The 24,838-nt window shown below is 37.6% G+C and overlaps 1 protein-coding gene across 1 annotated transcript; it reads right to left on the reverse strand.

Annotated features, from left to right (window-relative positions):
• Positions 1–405: 405 nt before the first annotated feature.
• LOC127432066 (LIM domain and actin-binding protein 1-like) lies at positions 406–24,838 on the reverse strand. The gene is made up of 9 exons (XM_051682857.1): positions 24,706–24,838; positions 24,014–24,176; positions 23,267–23,327; positions 20,258–20,620; positions 20,075–20,162; positions 16,620–16,765; positions 8,461–8,508; positions 1,821–1,951; positions 406–1,456 (listed from the first exon to the last, which is right to left on the reverse strand). Exons 2-9 carry the CDS (start codon positions 24,130–24,132, stop codon positions 1,306–1,308), a joined length of 1,107 nt encoding a protein of 368 aa, XP_051538817.1. The 5' UTR covers positions 24,133–24,176; positions 24,706–24,838; the 3' UTR covers positions 406–1,305.

Consider the following 24,838-nt stretch of genomic DNA (forward strand, 5'->3'; position numbering starts at 1 on the left):
CTAGTTCGCCTATGCCTAGAAACGGCCCTGCTAGTGGTGTTAGGATTTTGGTTTAATATATTTATTAATGTGTGTGAATGACTTGAGGAAGACAAACAGCAGTGTGACTGTTTACTTTTGGTGTTTCAGCAAATATGTTTATGTATTATTAATTAAAATTAATTTGCATTATTTTCGTATTTTATCCTTTATTTGAAATTTAGCGAAAAGGGATGTATTCATGACTAAACACTATAGGCCTATAGGATTTAGTATCTCCAACACTCCAATATTAGTTTTTTCAGCTGTTACAGAAAAAGTCGAAGTATCTGGAAAACCTTCAATGTTTTCTTACTGTATTACGTCATTTGTTTTTTTTTACTTCTCTAGTAATTAAAATAGTGAAATGGTATCCTGGACCATACTTCATAGTAAATGCACATTTTAATTTATTTTAGACACCCATGCTGTTTTTGTACATTTTTTCAAAATTACTGTATTTAGACACATGCAACCAGAAATTTAAAATATTTTGGATCAAAGCTAGTACTTTGGGTAGAACTTTGCCTAGAATTGATGCTATAAAACACTCTCTTATGCAGAGTTGGGTAAGTTACTCAAAAAAAAAACAATCCACTACAAATTACTAATTACTTATTTTTTTCTAATTACTACTTACCTTATGGATTACTTAATTGAAAAGTAACCAAATTACTTTACTTTTAAGTTACGGTCTAAAACACTTCACTGAAAAGTTTGTTTTTTTGCTCAACAAATTCAAAATAATGTTTCACGCAAGTCATACACTCAGCAACACAAGTCCTTACAATGATTATTAGGGGGCGTACATCCTTCAGCTGTCATAGAAATGCAAAGAAATGTAAACATGAACATAATTTATGTTTCAAATTCTACATAATACAATTTTAGAAATGTGTAACCCCAAGGAATATACTGTAAAGTAATTAACTTAATTGAAAATCAGTAACTGTAATCTAATTACTAAAAAATTAAAATGTGATTCATTACACTACTTTTGACTAAAAGTCATTAGTTTACAGTGACTAATTACTTCGAAGTCAGATTATACCCAACACTGTTATTATCAGGGTCTCAGACATAACAACATAAACATTTAAGACTATATGGAGTGATACAAATGAATAGATAAACTTTTTTATGAAATCACCTGTTATGTTGATGTTAAATCTTTGAATTTAATTCAAATGTCCCACAATCATAAAAACACCAGAAAATCATTCACATTTGCCAACGTCTGACCATCTGTTATGTCAAGACAATGGACCATATACTTGTTCAGTGGCTCTAAATGATGTCAGTGCCATTCCTCTGTAGCCAACGGTCTTTATGTTGTTGATGGCCGAAGCCCTCATCATAGTTGCCTTTCTGTCTGAACAGCTGCTGATAGTGGAAAACACAGTAGAATTCCCCGTAGAGAGGTGCGTAGCTTTGAAGACTAAAACCAAGCAAAAAATCTTTCAGTAATGTTATGTTTTTATGCTTAAGATCTGTGGGCTATATAAAGCAAATTAATAGGTATCATATTTGTAAATTAACAAGTAACAATGGCAGTGTCAGCAATTTAAAATAAGTTAAGTTTAAAGAGGCAAAGTCTGAAATTTAGGCCAGAACTGTAACTTCAGCATTTTCTAATGTTTTAACATGGTCTAGTTGCACTGTAACATCGATACCTCTTAACAAATAACTGTTAGATAATTATTCAGTACAGGTTTTTTCACAAATATAGTATAGTATAATAGCAGTAATTCACATCCATTTTACTTAAGGGATTTTAATTTTCAGCTTGAAAACATTCTTACCTCAGTTTCTTTTTGCAGTGTTTGCAGCAGAAACAGGTTTTGTGAAAAATGAGTTTGTCAGCTGCCATTCTTTCCATTGGGTAAACTGGTCTCAAACAGGCTGAGCATGTTTCCTGAGCTGCTGGCTGAAACTACAGTTACATTAAAGGGTTAACACACTACAGTACAAAGATTCCAGGTAAAGATCGACTTAAACCATTAGGATGTTCTTCTTTTTTTATGCAGCATGGCTTTGGGAAGACACTGCCATAAATTATGAAGTTAATCGTCATGAATTATGGTAATACAAAAGAAATCAATTTCTCTTGAAGATGTAAAATGGAGAGATTTTTTTCAACATCTGTAATCACTAGGTGCACTACTCAAATGTCAATCCTGTGGAATATGTGACGTTTTAAGAAATCTGACAAATCTATATGTATGTAAAGCAACACTTTTTAAAAAATGAATAACTACAACTAACATTTAAAAATATTAATTATATAATGCACAGCATCCCCAATAACATTGTCAATAATGTACTGTACATTAAAAAGTAACTGATTAATATATTTTCATTTATATTCATACTTAAATGTACATGAAACACTGCTTTTCTTATATATGTTAATGAACAAAAGTAATGAATGAACTTTTGCCAAGTTCTCTAATGGGCAGTTTTTAGTAATTTACTAAAAAAGTAATCCACTACAAATTACTATCTTAAAAAATTACTTCTCAAAAATTATAATCAGATTACTTTACTGATTACTTCATTGGAAAGTAATCACATTACTAATTACTTTACTTTTAAGTTACTTTCTAAAACACTTGTCACACATTTTTTTTTGTTTTTTCGCTTGACAAATTCAAAATAATGTCTATTTTCTACTTATTCATTGTCACACACCCTACAGCTGTCTTTTTGAAATGCAAATAGATTTACCGAACTACTGAATTCACATTTTAATTGTATTACACATACATTTAGAAATATTTGTTACCCAAGTAATGTACTTAAAATTACTTTCATTGACCGTCAGTAACTGTAATCTGATTACAAGGATTTAAAATGTAATGCATTATACTACTTTTTGTGCCTAAGAGTAATTAGATTACATTAGATAATTACTTTGCAATCCAATTACACCCAACACTGTTTATGGGATATGTTTTTAGATGACTGTCTGTTTAATTTTTATTTTTGCTTCAGTGAAATATCAGAAACAACAACTTGTTAACTGTGATATATAATGTGCCAGGCTTAGTTCCCATTATTATTTTTCTTGACAAATCTGACAAATGTAAATTGTATTTCATATTTGACATTCATAGCAAAGTTTTCTGCATGACTTCAACCCACTAAGGAAATAATCATTTTTATTATATATGATTACACTAAAATACTAACAAGGATCTTACAGGTAAATATAAATAATGAAGTTACTTAAAAAAGAACACCAAGCAAAAATGTACAAAAATTAATTACTTTAAGTTGCAGAGGCTAATACATTAAATCTTTTTTATTCATTTTTACTTTCACCTAAAACAGAAATACATTTCCTACATCATATTCCCACATTTACATTAGAGGCCGGTCCTCTCTGATTAAAGGTGTGTTGATTTTTGGGTATGTGACAATTTCTGACATGGCTGGACTACTCATAATAAACATTTTAGAAGTTGTACTGGTTTCAGGTTCAGTTGTCACGACTGTGGAGGTTTTGGAGAAGTAGAACTTGTTGCTGAAGCAGTCTCTCCTCTCGTAGTTCTCACTGACTGTTTCAGTGCCGATGACTCTCTTTCCCTCTGGGACTGTTTGCACTTCCAGCACACTGACCTGCCGTCTTTGACAGAACATTGCCTGCGGTCTGGAGCCACATTACAGCATCATTGGAGTTTGGCCTCTTCCTTTGGGTCTGCTTTTTGAGATGTTAAAGGCAATGGTGACTCCGAAGGCTGCTTTGCTGCAGACTGAATGGAAATGAATGAAGGAGACACTGGAGATGTTGATTTCTGTTTGGTAATTGGAATAAAAAATTTTGGCTTTGAGTTCTGTGCTGGTTTTGTTGATTGTCCAGGAACGCTCCTCCTAAAAGTCCCAGGGCCATTCTGGTTTTGGGCTTTTGGTGATTTGCATGACCCAATGCTGATTTTCCTAATATTACCTGAGGGGGGTGAGCCTTGCACTGCCACCATGGACTCCTTTAAGAGACCAGAGAGTCCTACAATGTCAGAGTCAGATTTTAGAGTTGATACTGAGTAAAGGGCTTTTTTGATGGCCTCCTCTATGTCCACAAGTCTCGCAAGTGTTTGCTCTTTTAAATGGATAATCTCAACACCAGCTTTCTCCAGATCCCCAAATGCCACTTCCATGGATGACATCACCTCAGGTTCACTTGGCCTTTCTCCTCTCTGTTCCATTTGGACATTTTTCGGCTTTCCTTTTATTTCTCGTGGTACAACCCAATCCGGTACGCTCTCAAAAATGTTTCTAAGAGAGCTCACGTCTACTTCATTGGTATCTTCCTCGATTTCCTCCACTTTAGAAAGTATGCTCTTAAGTTCATCTTGCTTTTTCAATTTGTCGAAGATCTCCATGACAGCCACAACGTTTCCATTCATGATTTCATCCATGTGGACTGAGAGTCTCTGCCTTCGTTCATCCTCAGTCTCTCCCCTCATTTTATTTTCTCTCAAGACTACTCCACTCTCTTGTTGGTCATCACTTTTAACGTTTTTTCCTTGACAGTTGTTACCGTCTATTTTGTAGGTATCACATAAGGAGCCATTGTTGATTTCAGCTTGCAAAATTACAGTATTGTTATTTGTGTTCTCTGCGACATTCATTGCTTGATCTATAGCCATTTTTAATCTTTTAGGTTTCACTGGTGGCACTGATCCACCTACCTTCACCCCAAAGTTTTGAATAGTAGCATGAAATTCTATTGAAGATTCATTTATGCCCTGTAAAATTTCTACAGAGCTCTTTGAAGTTTCTTTGACTACATTTACGGGATTGAGCTTTGATTGTGGGGAAGCATTACCTTCAGGAATTCCATCATTTATGTTCATTGAAGGATCCCTAGGATCAGATTCAATGGCCTCACCAGTATGCTGTAAGTTTTTACAGAGAACATCATTATAAGACATTGGTTCTGGGCATGGTTTCGGAGATGAAGATTCTTTAATCTCTCCATTAGGCGGTTTTGAACAGGTAGCAATGATTTGGCTATTGTTGAGATGGTCTGTAATGGTTTCATAACAAAGAGCAACAACTGCACTTGGGTTGGGCTTGATTTTTAAATGATCTGGTTTAGGTGGGATAGCTGGTTTGGGTCCAATGGGATTTTTAGGATTCTTAAGAGGAGTATCTGTGGAGCCATGCAATTTGGTTTTCATGGAGGTACGTGTCACTTGTTTGTTTTCAAACGGCTTTTGACAAGAGGTTGTCTCAGCTCCCTGTTCAGTTTGAGGCACAGGAGAGGTGGCTGATAACTTACTGTTTGAGTCAATTGTCGTACCACTTGGCTGTTTAAAAAATTCCAGATCTGTCTCCTTCTTGTGTCCTGCATATCCTTTCCCAGAATTCCTATAAATCATTGCAGCTTTAAAATCCCCCTTTGTTATATTAAAGTTGGACTTTCCTAAGGAATAAAGAGCTGCTTGTATGCTACCTCTCATTACATCCTCCTTATTTTCTTCTTCTGTTTTGGAAAACTGTGAGGACTCTTCATTCTCACTTACACCACCATCTTTCTTGATATTCATAGATTCATAGCTCACTGAACCATGATCAATGATTTGTTGGGTTTGGTTGGTTTGACAAGCAGGCTGATGTTTTGCTTGCACACTCTGCTCAAGAACTTTTGCCTCCATTATAGCCTGATGAAGATTAATAATGGTTGTTTGAAGATTCAGTAACTCATCATCTTCTACAACGTCTACCAGCTCTGCTTGAAGAATAGCTCCTTCATTCATGTTTCCTTTACAAGGAATGTCTTTGATGTCTTGATCTTTTAGGATTAGCTCTGGTTGCACATTATCACCACATATTTCAGCCTTTGTATGGTTTGGTTCTTCAGTCTTATTTTTCTCAATTGTCACCTCAGTTTGTTTAGATGACACTTTCAACTTGTTTTCAGGTGGCTGCAGATTTAAATTTGTATAATCCAAATTGGTGGTGGTGAAAAGGGCTTTCATAATTTTAACATTACCTTGCATAATCTCACTGGCTTTCTCTCCTTCCACATAAGAAACACTTAGATCTTCTTCTGATGATGTTTTCTTTAGGTGTTTCAGATGTTCAAGGTCTCCTTTCTCAATGCAGCTTCGGAATAGCTGCACATTACTAGTTCTGTTTGCATCCAGATCCATTGTTGAATACTTTTTCTGCATTGCACCTGATGTACAACTGAAGTCTGTCTTGTGATCACCCTTTTCAGGCTCTGGAATTTTCTTTTGACCGGAAGAGAAAGATTTACACTCCATTTGGCCAAACTCTACCACTTTACTTTGGCTGAAGAGAGCATAAACTGTTATCTCTCGTGTTCCTGTTGTATTTTCTTGTATTAAAACTCCTTTTCTCAGGGACTTGATCAAATAGTTATTCTCTTGATTGAGTAGATCTTCAGTGATCTGCACCGCATTTGCAGTTCTGTGCTCTTTATCTTGATGTACCGTGATTGGACGTTGCTGAGTGGGAACATCTACTTTATTAATCTCCACATTGCCCTGATTGTCCTCATTTAGGAAGGTCACAATTGGGTCCAGGTTTGTTCCTGACAGCATCTGAAGCATGATGCTTTTTATACTTCCAGTCGCTATCTCTTCATCTTGAATTTCAGGTTTTTTATCTTGGATGAAATTATATGTTGCTTTCTTGACCTGCCCAGTTTCATTAGCTTCAAGAAGAGTTCCATCAGAATGAATGACATTGAAGTTCCATAAAGAAATGAGAGTCAGTTCGATGTTCTCCAACATAGTATCTGATTCTTCCTTGGTTTGCTGATTGATCTTATCAAGTGGAGTCGATTCAAACATCTGGGCTCGGTTTCTTACATTGGCCTTCAGCGTTTCTTCCTCTTTGCTAAAGCTATCATTTATTGATGAGAGGTTCCCCTTGTAATTTGATCTGTTTTCAAAGACTTCTTTGGCTCTAGATATACCTACAAATACTTCATTTGTTTCTGAGAGATTTGTATAATTGGGGACATTGTTTTGTTGGATGTCTGATGTTTTTGTTCCATCACTGCAATTGTAGTTGCAAGTGTCATTCGGTTTTTGATCCAACCCACGTTTCTTCTCAATCACAACATTTCTCATTGGACAGGTACTCTCCAGTCTTTCACTCCGAGTGTCCACTGATTGAATTTCAAACATCCTTCGTGTGGCTTTGACATCCACTTTGATGATCTGCTCTGATGTCACTTCCTCCGATTCATTTTGTTGATTTCTGGACTGAAAGAAAGATTGTGGTTTGTTCTTTTCATTGTGGGAACCAGACAACAAGCCAGAGGTTCTCTTGATGTCATCATCTTGAAAATCACTCTTCATCTGTTGTTCTTTTTGGTCATGGAAATTTACTGTGTTGATTGTGTGGTTCTCAAATAGCCAGCATCTGGACTGGACCTCACCCTCGTATCCAGTGTCTTCGGCTGGGTCAGAGTTCAGAACATTAGCCAGCTCCTCCTCTACCATGCTGTCTACATTTTTCAACTCAGGACACGTGTGTTTTAGCAGTCGTCTAAGCTCACATTTCTGTCGCCGTTGGTGCAGATTGGACAATGCTTCTTCTCTTGAAGAGGGTGGTGAGGAAAAGGGTCTCTCGTGTTCATCAGTGCTGGTTTCCAGATGATTTGTAGATGGATTTGATTCAGGTGCATCGTCCTTTACATATGCAACGGCAAGTTTAGAGATGTTTTGTGCTTCTTCAGCCATCTTAGAGTAAAAATGATGAAGAATAACCATATTAGCTTATCATAGCTAACATATTAACCAATTATCTCAAATGAATAATTGTTATATTTGTTTATATATTTAAGCAATTATAAAAGGTTAAGCTGTTAAACATACCTGTTGAACTGCAAGGAAGCCAAAACGCATGCCAAAGAAAACCAGTGTTTTTTGCCAAATAATGGTTATCATTTTCAGCAGTCTGAATAGAGCCACTTGAAAGCAGTTGAGGACATTAGAATTCATGTCATTGTTTTGATTATAGTGTTCTGAGCACATAGACCAATTAAGATACTCATAATAAATGTATGTTATATGCTGCAAATGTGTGGTTATTCTAACTCACAAATGTTCAACAATAACGTCCACCAAAAGAATTCACGATTACCATTACTATGATAACTTATGGTGCATGCTAGTACAACAAAAGACACAAAACAAAGTGATAAGATTTTGTAAGAGCACAAAGCAAAAAAGTAACCAAAAAAGGTTATTTTCAAGTAATGGGTGCAAAACATAATATAATTAACTTCCTTTTGAACAAAACACAGCACCTGCACACATGATTAAGTAAATCATTCCAAAGTTCACAGCAGTGGTGATGGTAGTGGTTAGTCTGTGTGCTATGACAAATACAGACACTCAGCTAACATGAGTTTTATCAATGGATTACAATATCAGAAACCAAGCACAACAGTTTCCTTACCTTGCTTGGATTTGGCCTTTTTCCAGTTGGAGAATTGAGATCCTGTTCCTAGAGTAAGCAAAAATGTAAACAAAATAATAACTAATATGTCTGATTAAAGAGTAAGAAAACACAATTTTAATATAACAAGTAACTGATTTCATTAACTTTTTTAAAAGTGGTCTGATTATGTTATAACATATTTAAAAAATTATGACTTAGGGGAGTCGCGTGGCACCATGCGAAGGTCGTACGTGTCAATGATGAGCTCTGTGCACTTTGCTAGTTTTTGATTATTTTTATGTCATAAACCGGTGAGATTCAGTACACCCTGCTACATAACTGTTCTATGAAGTCAACATGGCAAAGAATTCAAAATCCTCGGGCTCTGGAGATATTAAAAGACACTTACGTGCTCAAGCTGATACCTCAGACAGGGCCGCAGACCAGGGACTCGTTTGGACGGTGCGGCTGGAGAAATCTAGCGTCAACTGGCGAGCATGTCTGTGATGCTGATGAAGGTTGTAGCGGACCTGGAGGATCTTGCTGTAATACGTCGATCGATTATGTCGATGGAGGTGAAATTCTCTGAGTTGGTTTCGGGGACGTCGAGAGACGGGTCGATTATCTGGAGTCATCAGAGAGGGAATTAGCTGCTAATCTGCTAGCGACCAAAGTAGATTTGGAATGCGTTTGGGAAAAACTGGAGGATTTGGAAAATCATAAAACAACATCCGAATTGTTGGAATTCTTAAGCATGAGGAAGGCAGAGATATGGTGAAATTCCTAGATGAGCTCTTCCCGAGTCTGCTCGACATAACCGGCCATAAGCTGGAAATCGAGCAAGCTCACAGAGTTCCGGCTCGCAGATCTGCTGAGGGAGACAGGCCAAATTCTGGCCAAACTTCTGAGATCATCCGATAAAGATCTCGTGTTATGCGAGGCAAGGAGTAAAGGAAAGCTATCTTGGAAAAACCACAACATTTTCTTGTTCCCAGACTTTGCGAATTCGACAAGAGAGAAACATGATCGATTCAAGGAATGCAAGAAACTCTTACATCAACGGAAGGTCGCTTTTGCACTGATGTTTCCAGCCAAACTGAGAATAGATACCAAGGATGCAGCAAAATATTTACATGCCCACAGCAAGCGATGTCTCTCATAGAGACAATGGGGTGAGTAAGCCTTTTGGTGTTTATCACATTGCCCCCCAAGTGAGCTTGACTCGCTGAATATACACTTGACTGTCTGAGGAAGCTGGGCGCCTTTTTGTTTCTTTTTGTGTTGGTTCTGCCTAGCGGCTGGAGTTTGTTTTGTGTAGCAGTACTCCTTCAAGAACTCTTGCATTGACTGAGGATTGCTTTTGCACTGACGTTTCCGGCCAAATTGAGAATAGATACTAAGGATGGCCGCAAAATATTTTCATGCCCACAACAAGCGATGTCTTTCATAAAATCAATGGACTGAGGAAGTTATGGTGTGTTTTTCACGTTGCCCCCAAGTGAGCTTGTCTCACTGAACATACACTTGACCCTCCGAGGAAGCTGAGCACCTTTCTTGTTTCTTTTTGTGCTGGTTCCGCCGAGCAGCTGGAGTCTGTTTTGTGGAATTAAACTCCTTCGGGACAGTTGTGGATGAATCTGCTCGTTCTTTGTGCTTATGCCTCCTATTGGCTGGAGTTTGTTTTGTGGAGTATTTTTTTGCAGGACTTTGGAAGGATTAGGTCATCTGCTGCACTTATGAACAGCCAGCTCACTGAACATTCGTTTGACTGTCCGAGGAAACTGAACGGCTTTTTTTTGTGTGTGCTGGTTCCGCTAGCGGCTGGAGTTTGTTTTGTGGAGGAACATACTTTGAGACAGTTTTGTGAATGAATCTACACGTTCTTTGTGTTTATTCTGCCTATTGGATGGAGTTTGTTTTATAGATTACTTTCTGTTATGTAATTCTGTCTCACAAAATTTGTACAGAAGCACCGGACTTGAGCAATCCGATGGCAAAGTTGTCGCAGGGACTCTCGTAGGCATACATGGACTGTTTGAGTTTAGAGGGATGGACACTGGTTGGCGCTGTCGTGCACGGGGTTAATGCGCACATTTTTCTTTTTTCTGTTTGTTTGGTTCTGGGGGAAGTTCAAGGTTTGACTGTTGCACTAATGTTGTAATGTGGTCTTTCTAATTTTGTTTTTGACACACAATCTATTTTTTCTAATATGTCAAAATGTCAAATGTTAACACGAGTGGATTGTCTCTCTCCACATGGAATGCGAATGGGTTGGGTCACCCCACAAAAAGAAGGAAGGTTATTTCTTTTCTTAAATGTAAGAAATATGATATAGTGTTTCTTCAAGAAACGCATCTTTCCCCGCAGGAAGCTGAAAAATTTGGGAAGATATGGGGTGGACATGTTTTCTTTAGTGCTGGCTCGAGTAAGAGCAGGGGAGTCATTACATTGATAAATAAACATCTACAATTCAAATGTCTCAAACAGAGTAAAGATAAATTAGGAAGAGTCATTGTTTTAGCAGAAATTCAGGGGCAAAGGTTGATTTTGGCTAATATTTATGTACATAACATTGATGATCAGGGCTTTTTTATAGATCTTGAAGGGATGTTGCAAGCCACTGGCACCCCTCATGATATAATATTGGGAGGAGACTTTAATCTTTTGATGGACTCAGTCCTTGATCATAGTGAAGCAAAAGTGTGTAAGCCCCTTAGAGCAACAGTGATGCTTCACAGGATGTGTAAAAATCTTGGTCTTACAGATATTTGGAGACTTTTGAACCCATCTGGTAGGGACTATACATTCTTTTCATTAGTTCATAAGATTTATTCTAGAATATATATATATATATATATATATTTTTTTTTTTTTTAATATACACTATATTGCCAAAAGTATTCGCTCACCCATCCAAATAATTGAATTCAGGTGTTCCAATTATTTCCATGGCCACAGGTGTATAAAATGAAGCACCTAGGCATGCAGACTGCTTCTACAAACATTTGTGAAAGAATGGGCCACTCTCAGGAGCTCAGTGAATTCCAGCGTGGTACTGTGATAGGATGCCACCTGTGCAACAAGTCCAGTCGTGAAATTTCCTCGCTACTAAATATTCCACAGTCAACTGTCAGTGGTATTATAACAAAGTGGAAGTGATTGGGAATGACAGCAACTCAGCCACGAAGTGGTAGGCCACGTAAAATGACAGAGCGGGGTCAGCGGATGCTGAGGCGCATAGTGCGCAGGGGTCGCCAACTTTCTGCAGAGTCAATCGCTACAGACCTCCAAAGTTCATGTGGCCTTCAGATTAGCTCAAGAACAGTGCGTAGAGAGCTTCATGGAATGGGTTTCCATGGCCGAGCAGCTGCATCCAAGCCATACATCACCAAGTGCAATGCAAAGCGTCGGATGCAGTGGTGTAAAGCACGCCGCCACTGGACTCTAGAGCAGTGGAGACGCGTTCTCTGGAGTGACGAATCACGCTTCTCCATCTGGCAATCTGATGGACGAGTCTGGGTTTGGCGGTTGCCAGGAGAACGGTACTTGTCTGACTGCATTATGCCAACTGTGAAGTTTGGTGGAGGGGGATTATGGTGTGGGGTTGTTTTTCAGGAGCTGGGCTTGGCCCCTTAGTTCCAGTGAAAGGAACTCTGAATGCTTCAGCATACCAAGAGATTTTGGACAATTCCATGCTCCCAACTTTGTGGGAACAGTTTGGGGATGGCCCCTTCCTGTTCCAACGTGACTGCGCACCAGTGCACAAAGCAAGGTCCATAAAGACATGGATGAGCGAGTTTGGTGTGGAAGAACTTGACTGGCCTGCACAGAGTCCTGACCTCAACCCGACAGAGCACCTTTGGGATGAATTAGAGCAAAGACTGCGAGCCAGGCCTTCTCGTCCAACATCAGTGTCTGACCTCACAAATGCACTTCTGGAAGAATGGTCAAAAATTCCCATAAACACACTCCTAAACCTTGTGGAAAGCCTTCCCAGAAGAGTTGGAGCTGTTATAGCTGCAAAGGGTGGGCCGACGTCATATTAAACCCTATGGATTAAGAATGGGATGTCACTTAAGTTCATATGCGTCTAAAGGCAGATGAGCGAATACGTTTGGCAATATAGTGTATATATATATAAGTCCCTCATTTCATCTGTTGTTGATTGCTCAATTGGAAACATCTTAGTCTCAGATCATGCCCTGGTGAGTTTAGAGGTGTTGCCACATACGGAGAAAACTAAATCATATAGTTGGCGCTTTAATGTATCCCTTTTGCAAAATCCTGAATTCCAAAAAATTTTAAAGGCTGAAATCAATGTTTATATGGAGACCAACTGGCCCTCAGTATCCTCTGTGGGAGTGGCTTGGGAGGTACTTAAGGTGGTTCTTAGGGGTTGGATCATACAATATGCCTCATTCTTTAAAAAATCCAAAGCACGGGAACTTGTGGAGTTAGAAGGGAATATTAAAAGTGCCGAGGCAGAGCTGAAGCGCCAAATGTCATCTGATGGCCTAAGAGAATTGACCCAATTGAAATACAGATATAATACTATTTTGTTGCGGAAGGTGGAGTTTTGGCTATTCAGGGCAAGACAGTCTTACTTTGAGTCGGGGTACAAAACAGGGAATCTTTTGGCTAGATATATAAAGCAGAGAGAGTCTTTTTCTACCATTCCCTCAGTGAAATCTGCTGGTGGGGAAATATTTACCTCGGCCATTGAAATTAATAATGCTTTTAAAGAATTCTATCTTGATCTTTATAGTTCCATGTCTTCGTCTACTGATGAAGATATTAGAAACTTTGTGGAACCATTAGATCTTCCTAAACTGACGAATGAGCAAAAAAATTATTTTGATTCTGAGATACTTTGGAGGAGCTTGATGAGATAATTAAAGCTTTACCTACAGGCAAAGCTCCAGGGCCAGACAGTTTTGCCACTGAATTTTTTAGATCTTATGCTACAGAGTTGGCTCCACTTTTGTTGGAAGTTTATAAGGAATAATTAAAGAATGGAAACCTTCCGCCAACCATGACACAAGCCCAGATCAGTCTGATACTTAAAAAGGACAAAGATCCATGCAAGTGTAAAAGCTACCATCCAGTTTCCCTGATTCAGCTAGATGTTAAAATTTTGTCAAAAATTCTGGCTAATTGATTCAATAAAGTTATGACATCTCTTATACATATAGATCATGTGGGGTTTATTCGGGGTCATAGCTCTTCTGATAACATTAGGCGTTTGATCAATATCATGTGGTCAGTGGAGAATGATCAGTCTCCGGTCGCTGCCATCTCACTTGATGCCAAAAAGGCATTTAATATGGTAGAATGGGATTAACTTTTTAAGATTTTGGAAATGTATGGGTTCGGAAATACTTTTATTGAATGGATTAATTACTTTATTGACACCCGGTTGTGGCAGTACAAACAAATGGATTAATTTTAGATTATTTTGCTCTGGATAGGGGCACAAGGCAAGGTTGCCCTCTTTCCCCATTATTGTTCTGTCTTGCCCTGGAACCATTAGCAGCCGCATTAAGAAAGGAGTATGATTTTCCAGGGGTGATGGCGGGAGGGGTGGCACATAAGCTTTTGCTTTACGCAGATTATATTTTATTATTTGTCTCCAACCCCATTAGATCTATGCCTTGCCTCCAGAAGATTATTAATTCTTTCTCTAAATTCTCAGGATACAGAGTCAATTGGTCTAAATCTGAAGATTTGGCTCTGACAGCGTACTGCCCAGTAATGGCTTTTCAACTGGGCACCTTCCAGTGGCCCAAACAGGGCATCAAGTATTTGGACATTTTATTCCCAACAAATTTGTGTGATTTAGTTAGAGCTTATTTTGACCCTTTAATAAAAAGGTTTCGAGTGATGTGGGCAGGTGGGCTTCATTACATTTATCTATGATTGGGAAGGTTAATGTTATTAAAATGAATTGCATTCCAAAATTCAACTACCTGATACAGTCTCTCCCTGTAGATGTCCCCCTCTCTTATTTCAAGCAATTTGATAGCATAACGAAGACCTTTTTTTGGAATGGTAAATGTCCCAGATTGCATTTCAACAAATTACATAGGCCGATTGACAAAGGTGGGCTAGGCCTACCCAAGATTTTGTTTTATTATTATGCACTCGGTCTCAGACATTTGGCTCATTGGTCGCTTCCACCTGAGAGAGCCCCTCCCTGGTTTTGTATTGAACAGGAAGTTCTTGCCCCTATTTCGACATTGCAATGCCTTTCTATCAAACTAACCGGAGAAGTTAAGTTACACCCCGTTATCTCGCATTTGCACTTGGTATTGACAAAAGTGTCCATAGTGTTTGATTCGGACATTTATTTGAATGCTGCCTCGAGCATATGGCTGAACCCAAAATTATGTATTGATAAGTTCCCCTTCTGCTGGTCAGAGTGGATTGTGAGGAGGGGTTCTACGCTCGGTGACCTATATGAGAGTGGAGTGTTGATATCCTTTGATAATTTGGTTCAACATTTTGGGATTTCCAGATCTCAGTTTTTTAGGTATTTACAGTTGCACCACCTGCTCTGTACTATTTTTGGGAGTAGCATACACCCCCCTAAAGTGGCAGACACTCTGGGAGTGGAGATTACTGCTTCTGAAAAATGTCATGAGGCATCAGTGTATTATGCCCTGCTAGTTCAGAGTCTGGGGGACAGAGCTTTAACCTCTATCAAGAGATTATGGGAGAACGATTTTAATTTGGTATTGGAGGAGGGAGTGTGGGCTGGGATTCTAAAAAACATCAAGTCTGTATCTAGAGATGCAAGGGTGCGACTTATGCAATTCAAGATTCTACATAGATTCTATTGGACCCCCTCTAGACTGTACAGGCTTGCTCTTAAAGACACACCCACCTGCTGGCGTTGCCAATCGGAGGATGGAGATACAGCCCATTATTTTTGCTGGTGTGCTGAGATCCAGGAATTTTGGTTGAATGTACAGAGTTTTATATGTGACGTGTTGGGCATTCGGATTTCGTTTTGCCCCAGACTCTGTGTTTTGGGTGATGGGGTGGTCATCGCGTAGGAGATAAATACATAAAAAATTGGGTCCTGACCAGTGCGATGATAGGCAGGCAAATTGTTTTAAGGGGTTGGAAGTCAGCTGGAGCGCCCTCAATTCGGGAGTGGTGCGAGGAGATGGGGAGGCTGGCAACCTCCGAAGAGGTCATGTGTAGAAGGCTGGGGATATGGAATTCATTTAATGGGAAAGGGGGTAGATATTTGATGTTTTTGGGGAACTCTCGGAGTGGGACTGTGGAGAGAGAGGTGTAGTTTTAGAGTTGTATGATTATAATTATTTTTTTTCTATTTTTTTATTATTTAAAAAAAAAAAAAAAACATTCTGTGTGTGTGTGTGTGTACTGATGTAAGACCACTGGGATGTTCGTTCGGGGTCAGGGTCGGGGTAGGGTACTTGATTGGGGAGGGGTAGTAGTGGGAGTTAAATGTTGATTCATTGTATATATGTTTTGCTTTTCTTTGTCTTTTTGGAATCAATAAAAATGTTAATCTTAAAAAAATATATAAATTTAACAACATATAAATACATACCTGATGAATAAACAATAATATTTACCTACAAATTATACTAAATTATTTAACATGCAGGGATGTCTGTGACCACTTTTAAGAGATATTATATTACTGTAATGTAATGTAAAATGTAAAATGATTATTACTGAATATGTTCATTTTATTGTAGTACAACAGTAATATTTCTGTCATAATTTCATTACATTCACACTGCACTGGTCCTATTAAACCCTCAAGCCTTTTTTTTTTTTTAAGGTAAACTGAAGACATTTGTATTTCATGCATATTTTTTATTATTATTATTATTTAAACATACTCATTTACAATGTGGTAAAATGCCACCTCCTCCTCCTCTGTGCCCCAGTGTCACGTTAATACAAAAATGTTTTGAAGTACGTGAAAATAAAGCGATTTCGTAGCAAAAAATAAAAAAAATAAAAAACATTATGATTTATATCTACATGGTCCTTGAACTTGTAGCTAAAAACATCACATTCTGAACATTCATTTAACAGCATGTTGTTCCTGCACCCTGGCTTACACCATCTCATCCCCCTGATCCCAAAGGTCAATACATGTATCATGAGAAATAAAAGCAGCTACAACTACTAACCGGTTTTAAGGGGTTTCCTGCTGGCTCTGCAGCTGCCACTTTTGACAGATATAGTGCTGACAAAGCTTTGACGGAAATAGAGGGTTTCTCCTGTCCGTAGAGAGCCGAGCTGTCTCTGAAGTCTGCAACCGACCTTCTTTTATCCTCTGTAACACAGGAGAAATATTAGAACCAGGATATTGTTATTGTGACTCAAACTTAATGAAGGAATGAAATCAAGGTCAACATCTGTCTTTCACAACTGATGGCCAAATACGTAGACCTCATGTGGTATGAAAGATATGCTAAATTGTCAGAAATTTGCTAATTTTAAAAAGAAGAGTTTGTTTTTCAGTAGTCATAGTCAGAGTCATGTGATTGGTCAGGGATATATTTTGTTAGTTTTTCAAGAGACCTTATTCAGGACATACCAATCTTCCTGCAGGGCGTTTAGATTTAATTGCAAATTAGGATAGTGCAATGTGTTCCCATGAAAAACACATTTCTTTCATATCAAGTCATCTCCATTCATAGCCTTAAATAAGGGAATCATACTGTCCATCATACTAAAGACTGTCAGAGCAATTCAGTTCTGAGATTAATTACTGTATACAACCAGCTTTTCAAGCAGAATTTACCACTGTACAATGTTATAGTTAAAATACAATAGTTGTTAAAATGACCAGCAAAGACACTTAATATACTACAGACTTAATAGGTATTGTTTACAGTTACTAGACTTCCACCATTTATCGACTGACTGATTTATGCATTTTTAAATATAGCTGAAATCAAACAATTCAAACAATTTGTTTTCTTGCATGTTCAATGCATGTTCCTGGTCTTACACTGAAAAAAAAATATTTTGTGGTGTAGTAAATATAGCAGAAAAGACTGAGTACTTTCTACATTGAATAAGTTAGTTTAACTTGAAAATATTAAGTAAATTCTACATTTGTACTCAATTCAAACATGTTAAAACGAATGATCTATCTTATTAAGTACATTTTATTCATGATTGTTTGTTATCTATACAATTCATCATCATGCATGAATCATAAAGTGGAAAAGCTTGTCATATTTATTTGCTAATTTTAGTGAATTTCACAGGTAAATATAAAAAGTACATTTTACTTAATTTTTCTTCAGTTTTAATTTTTGAAGCTGGTGTTCCCAGCATGCACCAGGCTTGAATAATTAATGAGCTTGCATAGTTTCACTGTTTGCAAGTTGATTTAACCCAATTTTATTGTTGATTTTGTTATAACATTTGGTAACTTCTTGTTTTGTGTAGTCTGAAGTTCATTTTCTACTCAAAATTACCTGTTCATGATCCAAAAACATATCTGTTGATTGTCACCGTCAATTGTGCGTATGCTTTATGTGAAAATGTGGTCTGTTAAAGTTACTAGCAATTTCTGCGTGGAAAATGTTTCCTAGGTTTTAATTTTATTTTTTATAAATAAACCTCACTCAAAATTTTTCAGTGTACTGCATGTTATTCCAAAGAAAACACTTGTTTGTCTTCATAATCACTAATTAATTTTATTAACTACCTCTTCTTTTAAAACAACTTTTCTTTTGTGCTAATGCCACATGCCATATGGGCATTTGGATAATGTTAACCAATAGCCAAATAGCTATTTAAAAGCTATTTAAAAAATACTATTGTTTAACAAACTCCCATTCATTCTGTAAAGCCCTCTTTAACAATCCGACCAATTATCAATTGATAAAATCAAGTTCCGTCTTACTTTTTCTTGTTGATTCACTGGGAAATACATCACCTTATAGGAGCTCTTGGGCTGCGAACGACAATCACATTAATACGACTTTAATGTTAAACTTGTTTACATGTTGAATGTGTGCCACTTTTTTTCAAATAGTGATGGTTATGATGGTTATTGTCCTGTCAGATCTCATTATAGTAATGGGGACAGCTGCTTTAAATGCAAGTCATCAGTGAAGTGTAAAGAATGTACTCAGAAACTAGGGTGGGATAACATCTGACTGCCTGTGACACAGATACCAATAGGATTTCTAGTTAAGGAACCAAGTGCTATTACACACATGGTGGTTGAATGAGTGGAGGGTACTGTTAGACAAATATCCAGTTTCACTTTCAAGGGCAAAATATTGTGGAAGTCAAGTCTTGCTTCAGGCTGGTGAAATAAAATGCAACATTGACTGTTTTCTGCCTAGTTGACCACAAACACACGATTAAGAAAAGTCCTATTGCTATTCATTAACAATACAAGAGTGGCCTTCTGTATACAGTTTAAAATAAAATGTAATGTTGAACTTCAGTTAAGGGAGGCAAAGTGTTCAAAAACCATTGTCCCATTACTAAATTTTAGCAGTTAATGAGTTGAAAATTATCATATACTGTATATACAACGTATATATACCAACCAGAGTAAAATGTTAAGGTTAAGCTTTTTTTGTGACCAGCCTGATTTTCAACACGCAAATGAATAATCAAATTCTGGAAATCCCATGTCCCAGGTCACACAGCCATGGTTTGATATAATAAACATGTTATAGGAAATCCTCCTTTACCCTCATGCTATTTGATGCAATATTCTGCATTTAAAAATTTGTAAACACAGACTCACCCTTCAGTGCTCCTTCTCCCTGTTCCTATACGCTTAACTCAGATCCCTCTGTATTGTTTTATTATTTAGTTCAGTAATGATTCTGACTGGTCCATCGGCCATGTGTGTCCTCTCTGTGTGTCAGCAAGTCTGTGGCCGCTTCTGTTCTGGTAACAGCTGACCCTCTCTGGCTTCCATTGAAGCATAGTGCCAGCCAGCTATTTTAGGAGCTATACTGCTATTGCAACACCAGGCTAAGTCAATCACTTGCACAGATACATACAGTACCGTCTTTTCCAGTCTGCCCCAGCCCAGCACTCAGACCAAACAAAAATGATCATGATGTTATTTTCATCTCATGTCATTGTAAACAGTTGCTACTCCTGCTGTGATGTCATCTGGCATTTCCTTCTTTACAGTTTGGAGACATTTCACATGTGGTCTAGGTTTTATCGAGAGTGATGTATCGAGTGTTTTCTACACTACTGATACACCGATACCGATGGTCCACTAGAAAAGCTTTTATGCTGTGGATATTATTTCCTTTGTGTAATGTTGTCATGCTTGATCTTGTTGTGAATATAATTTTCTTTTGCCATTTAGGTAAACAGATTATTCTTTGTCAGTGTTTGACATTGAACCTTGACATAGAAACCGGTGACACTTTACAATAAGGTTCTATTTGTTAACATTAGTTAACAACATTAGTTGACATGAACTAACAATGAACAAGACTTTTACAGCATTTATTAATCTTAGTTTGTAAAGTGAGTTTGTGCTTGATTTCATTAAAATAAATGCCACCTATTTTGATAATGTTTTATATAATGGAAAGAAATTCCAAAGTGTCCAATACATCTTAGGGCCACTGTATGTACTCACCCTCTGGGGAGGATCTTTTTTCAGTATAATTGCCAGAAATTGTCTTTCTTCTCTCAGATCGGGATTTTATTGGGTGTGTTCTTCCCCCCTTAAAAAGTAATTACATCATCAATATATACAGCTTATTTTCTTTGTCCAACTATCTTGAAATCTTGTGAATCTCTTTATGGTCTGAATATTTACCTTTGGAATCAGTTGATCCTCTTCAATAATTTTCTCTTGTTCGTCATGGCTTTTGTTAACCTCAGCCTCTGCTTGTGATTTTCTGTCCTCAGCATCATTGTTATTATGACGAGCATGGGCTTTCTCAGCGCCCAACGATTCACGTGCCATGTTGCTGCTTTTAGACTGGGTGATGACCTTTGACTCAAAGAGTGCCCTGAGAGCAGTGGTTCCTGCAGGTTTACGCTGAGGGAGACTTTCCATAGATTTACTGCGGGTGAGCGGAGAGACTGTGGATCTCTCTTTGGTATCAGTCTTCCTCGATAGTGTCTCAACATGGCTGTCATTCTTATTAACAGAGATTGGTGTGATCTGCAAAGTCAGCTGGAGGAGACAAATCATAAAATATATTTATTTTAAATATACTGCAGGACTATTTAAGTAAACTGAAAAATAATATAAAAAAATGTAATAAAAATAGCAGTAAAAAAAAAAAAAAGAAAGAAATGGTGAACAGTTAGAGGACCTAAAATATACCCTACACATTCCCTTAAAGGAATAGTTCACCCAAAAAGGAAAATTCTCTAATCATTTATTCAATCTCTTGCCATCCCAGATGTGTTTGACTTACTTTCTTCTGCTGAACAAAAACAAAGATTTTTAGAAGAATATTTCAGCTCTGTAGGCCCATACAATGCCAGTGAATTGTGACCAGAACTCCAAAAGCTCCAAGAAGGAGATAAAGGCAGCATAAATGTAATCCATAAGACTCCAGTGGTTAAATCTATTCTACAGAAGCAATATGATAAATCTCCACTTTTATTTTCACATTCTTCTTCTTTTGTTTTTGGCGATTCACATTCTTTGTTCATATTGCCACCTACTGGGCAGGGAGAAGAATTTATAGTAAAAAAGGACATAAATATTGATCTGTTTCTCACCCACACCTATCATATCATTTCTGAAGATATAGAGTTAACCACTGGAGTCTTATGGATTACATTTATGCTGACTTTATCTCCTTCTTGGAGCTTTTGGATTCTGGTCACCATTCACTTGCATTGCATGGGCCTACAGAGATGATATATTCTTCTAAAAATCTTTGTTTGTGTTCTGCAGAAGAAAGAAATTCACCCACATCTGGGGTGGCATGAGGGTGAGTAAATGATGAGAGAATTTTAATATTTGGGTGAACTACCCCTTTAAAGGCCTACATATTGTATATACAGTGCATTCATAAAGTATTCTGACCCCTTCTTTTTTTCACATTTTGTTATGTTGCAGCCTTATGCTAAAATGCTTTAAATTATTTATTTTTTCACATCAATCTACATTCCATACCCCATAATGACAAAGCAAAAACCAGATTTTTGATCGCCTAACTTTGCAAATTTATTAAAAAGAAAAAAACTGAAATATCACATTGACATAAGTATTCAGACCCTTTGCTATGACACTTGACATTTAGCTCAGGTTCATCCCATTTCTCTGGATCATCTTTGAGATGATTCTACTCTTTAATTGGAGTCCACTTTTGGCAAATTCAATTGATTGGACATGATTTGGAAAGGCACACACCTGTCTATATAAGGTCTCACAGCTGAAAATGCATATCAGAGCAAAAACCAAGCCATGAGCTCAAAGGAACTGCCTGTAGAGTTCAGAGACAGGATTGTGTTGAGGCACAGATCTGGGGAAGGCTACAAACATTTTTAGGCTGCATTGAAGGTTCCCAAGAGCACAGTGGCCTCCATTATTCTTAAATGGAAGAAGTTTGGAACAACCAGGATTCTTCCAAGAGCTGGCTGCCCGGCTAAACTGAGCAATCAGGGGAGAAGGGCCATGGTAAGAGAGGTGACCAAGAACCCGATGGTCACTCTGGTTGAGCTCTGGAGATCATGTGTGGAGATGGAACAAACTTGCAGAAGGACAACTATTACTGCAACACTCCACCGATCTGGGCTTTATGGCAGAGTAGCCAGACGGAAGCCTCTCCTCAGTGCAAGACACATAAAAAAGCACCTAAAGGATTCTCAGAATGTGAGAAACAAGATTCTCTGGTCAGATGAAATGAAGATTGAACTGTATGGCCTCAATTCCAAGACAGGCACCACTCATCACCTGTGCAATACCATCCCAACGGTGAAATATGGTGGTGGTAGCATCATGCTGTGGGGGTGTTTTCCAGAGGCAGGAACTGGGGGACTGGTCAGGGTTGAAGGAAAGATGAACACAGCAAAATACAAAGAGACCCTTAATGAAAACCTGGTCCAGAGTGCTCAGGACCTCAGACTGGGCCGAAGGTTCACTTTCCAACAGGACAATGACCCTAAGCACACAGCCAAGACAACGCAAGAGTAGCTTAGGGACAACTCTGTGAATGTCCTTGAGTGGCCCAGCCAGAGCCCAGACTTGAACCCAATCGAACATCTCAGGAGAGACCTGAAAATGGCTGTTCACCGACAGTCCCCATTCAACCTGACAGAGCTTGAGAGGATCTGCAGAGAAGAATGGCAGAAAATCCCCAAAACCAGGTGTGCAAAGCTTGTCGCATCATACCCAAAAAGACTTGAGGCCGTAATCGCTGCCAAAGGTGATTCAACTAAGTACAGAGTTCAGGGTCTGAATACTTATGTCAATGTGATATTTCAGTTTTTTCTTTTTAATAAATTTGCAGTTATCAAAAATCTGGTTTTTGCTTTGTCATTATGGGGTATGGAGTGTAGATTGATGTGAATTTTATTTATTTATTTTTTTTTTTTTAAAGCATTTTAGCATAAGGCTGCAACAACAAAATGTGAAAAAAAAAAAAAATGAAGGGGTCTGAATACTTTCTGAATGCACTGTATAACAAAAAATCCTAAAATCTTGATATTTGTAAACTAAGCAGTCACAGGTCAAGTGGAACAGTGTTTATTTACCATGAAAAGCAAGTGTGTAAAAACACTTTTGTTTATCTAAGAAAAACATTAAATGCTCAATACAAAATTACAAAATTCTAATTCTGTATGAAAGATACAGTGTTTTTACCTCATGCTTGATATTCACTGACTCAATAGCCTTTGTTTTACTCCCAGTAGAGATCTGATACCTGGTGAAGACATGATGTTAAGAGGCCTGGGAATGTCCTGCATTATTAATATTTAATTTTTTAAATGTACAGTATGTGTTTTCTCTTTATTGAAATGCATGTTTATAGTTTCTCCATATACAGTATGGAGAAACACCTGAGCCTGAGAACACATAGACAATCTGGGATTCAAAATCCAATTTAAAAAAAGGGGAAAAAATATATAAAACAAAGAAACATTTAAAATTCTGCCCTATTTGTATTTGCTAATCAGATAAGCAAATTTGTGACATTGACCATGTTAACTTCTCAGATCATACTGGGATAACATGAATCATCAGGATTTGCACAGACTTGCCAGCTTTAATGCATGCTCCCATTAAAGCAAAAAGGGGACCAAAATGTACCAATTACTAAGCAATTCTGAGATTAACTTCTAAAATTTCATTAAACATTTAAAAAAAAAAATTTTTTTTTGCTCCTAACATTATTTGCAATATTTTTTTTTTTTTACAAATATTTTGAATAAATGACAAAAATCCAAAATAGAGGCATTTTCACTACAATTTTCAGATTTTTGGACCTCTCTGTAGTTTAAATTTAATACTGTGCAATGTTCACACTGTGTCAAAAGGTGAAATAAAAGAAGCTTAGAGTTTATTAACACCCAGATCATAAACTTGTAATTCAGGTAAAGAAACCCTCACTGTGCCACAAGCTGTGAGACAGACTTCCTCCTATCTCCAGCTTCTTTCCAGGACAGGGCATGATCAGTGGACACAGCCCTGAGAGACTGGGCCCTCCGCAAGCTGCTCTTCACTTCCATTTCCTCTTTCTCCCCTGCCACTCTATCCTTTATTACAGACCAACCTACAATAAAGAACACACATCACATGGCTTTTAACATGGAGCAGATTTATGCCACTGAATCATATGGTTTGGTTGTGAGTTTAAAGCAATAATAAGAAAAGCATTTGAACTGCGTGTTTAAGATGTGGATGTGTATAAATATGTACATTGTACATGTATTTCCATTAATATTTGACAATTTTCACAAGATATTTCTGGTTTAAATTTAAAAGGAAAATGCACAGTACAGTTAATGACTGAAAACGTGTATCTTTTTGATCTAAACAGGAAACAACATCTTTGTTTAACTGACCCAGGTAACATTACTCATATTAATCATTACTAATATAGATAATATGGTAACTGATAATTAACCATCTCGCATTTGCCAAAGACGAGGTAACCACTGGCATGCCCTCTAAGAAACAATAATCCTTAAAATATAATGACAATTCTCTCCCTGATCATATTTTAATGCATTTTGTGTTTTAATCTGACACACGTTTTAGATCAATTGACATGAAACAGTTAAAACAAGTGAATCTGTTACCTCTGAAAAGTGTGTGGCTCGCTCCATTCACAGATGCCTAGCGATATTTCTCAGTGCATCACGAGTTGAGCGCACTGTGCAGAATCTGTGAGTAAAGTCCAGCTGGTTTATTACACCTGACTCTGGTAAAACT

The sequence above is a fragment of the Myxocyprinus asiaticus genome, chromosome 41 (assembly GCF_019703515.2).
Source record: "Myxocyprinus asiaticus isolate MX2 ecotype Aquarium Trade chromosome 41, UBuf_Myxa_2, whole genome shotgun sequence".
NCBI lineage: Eukaryota > Metazoa > Chordata > Actinopteri > Cypriniformes > Catostomidae > Myxocyprinus > Myxocyprinus asiaticus.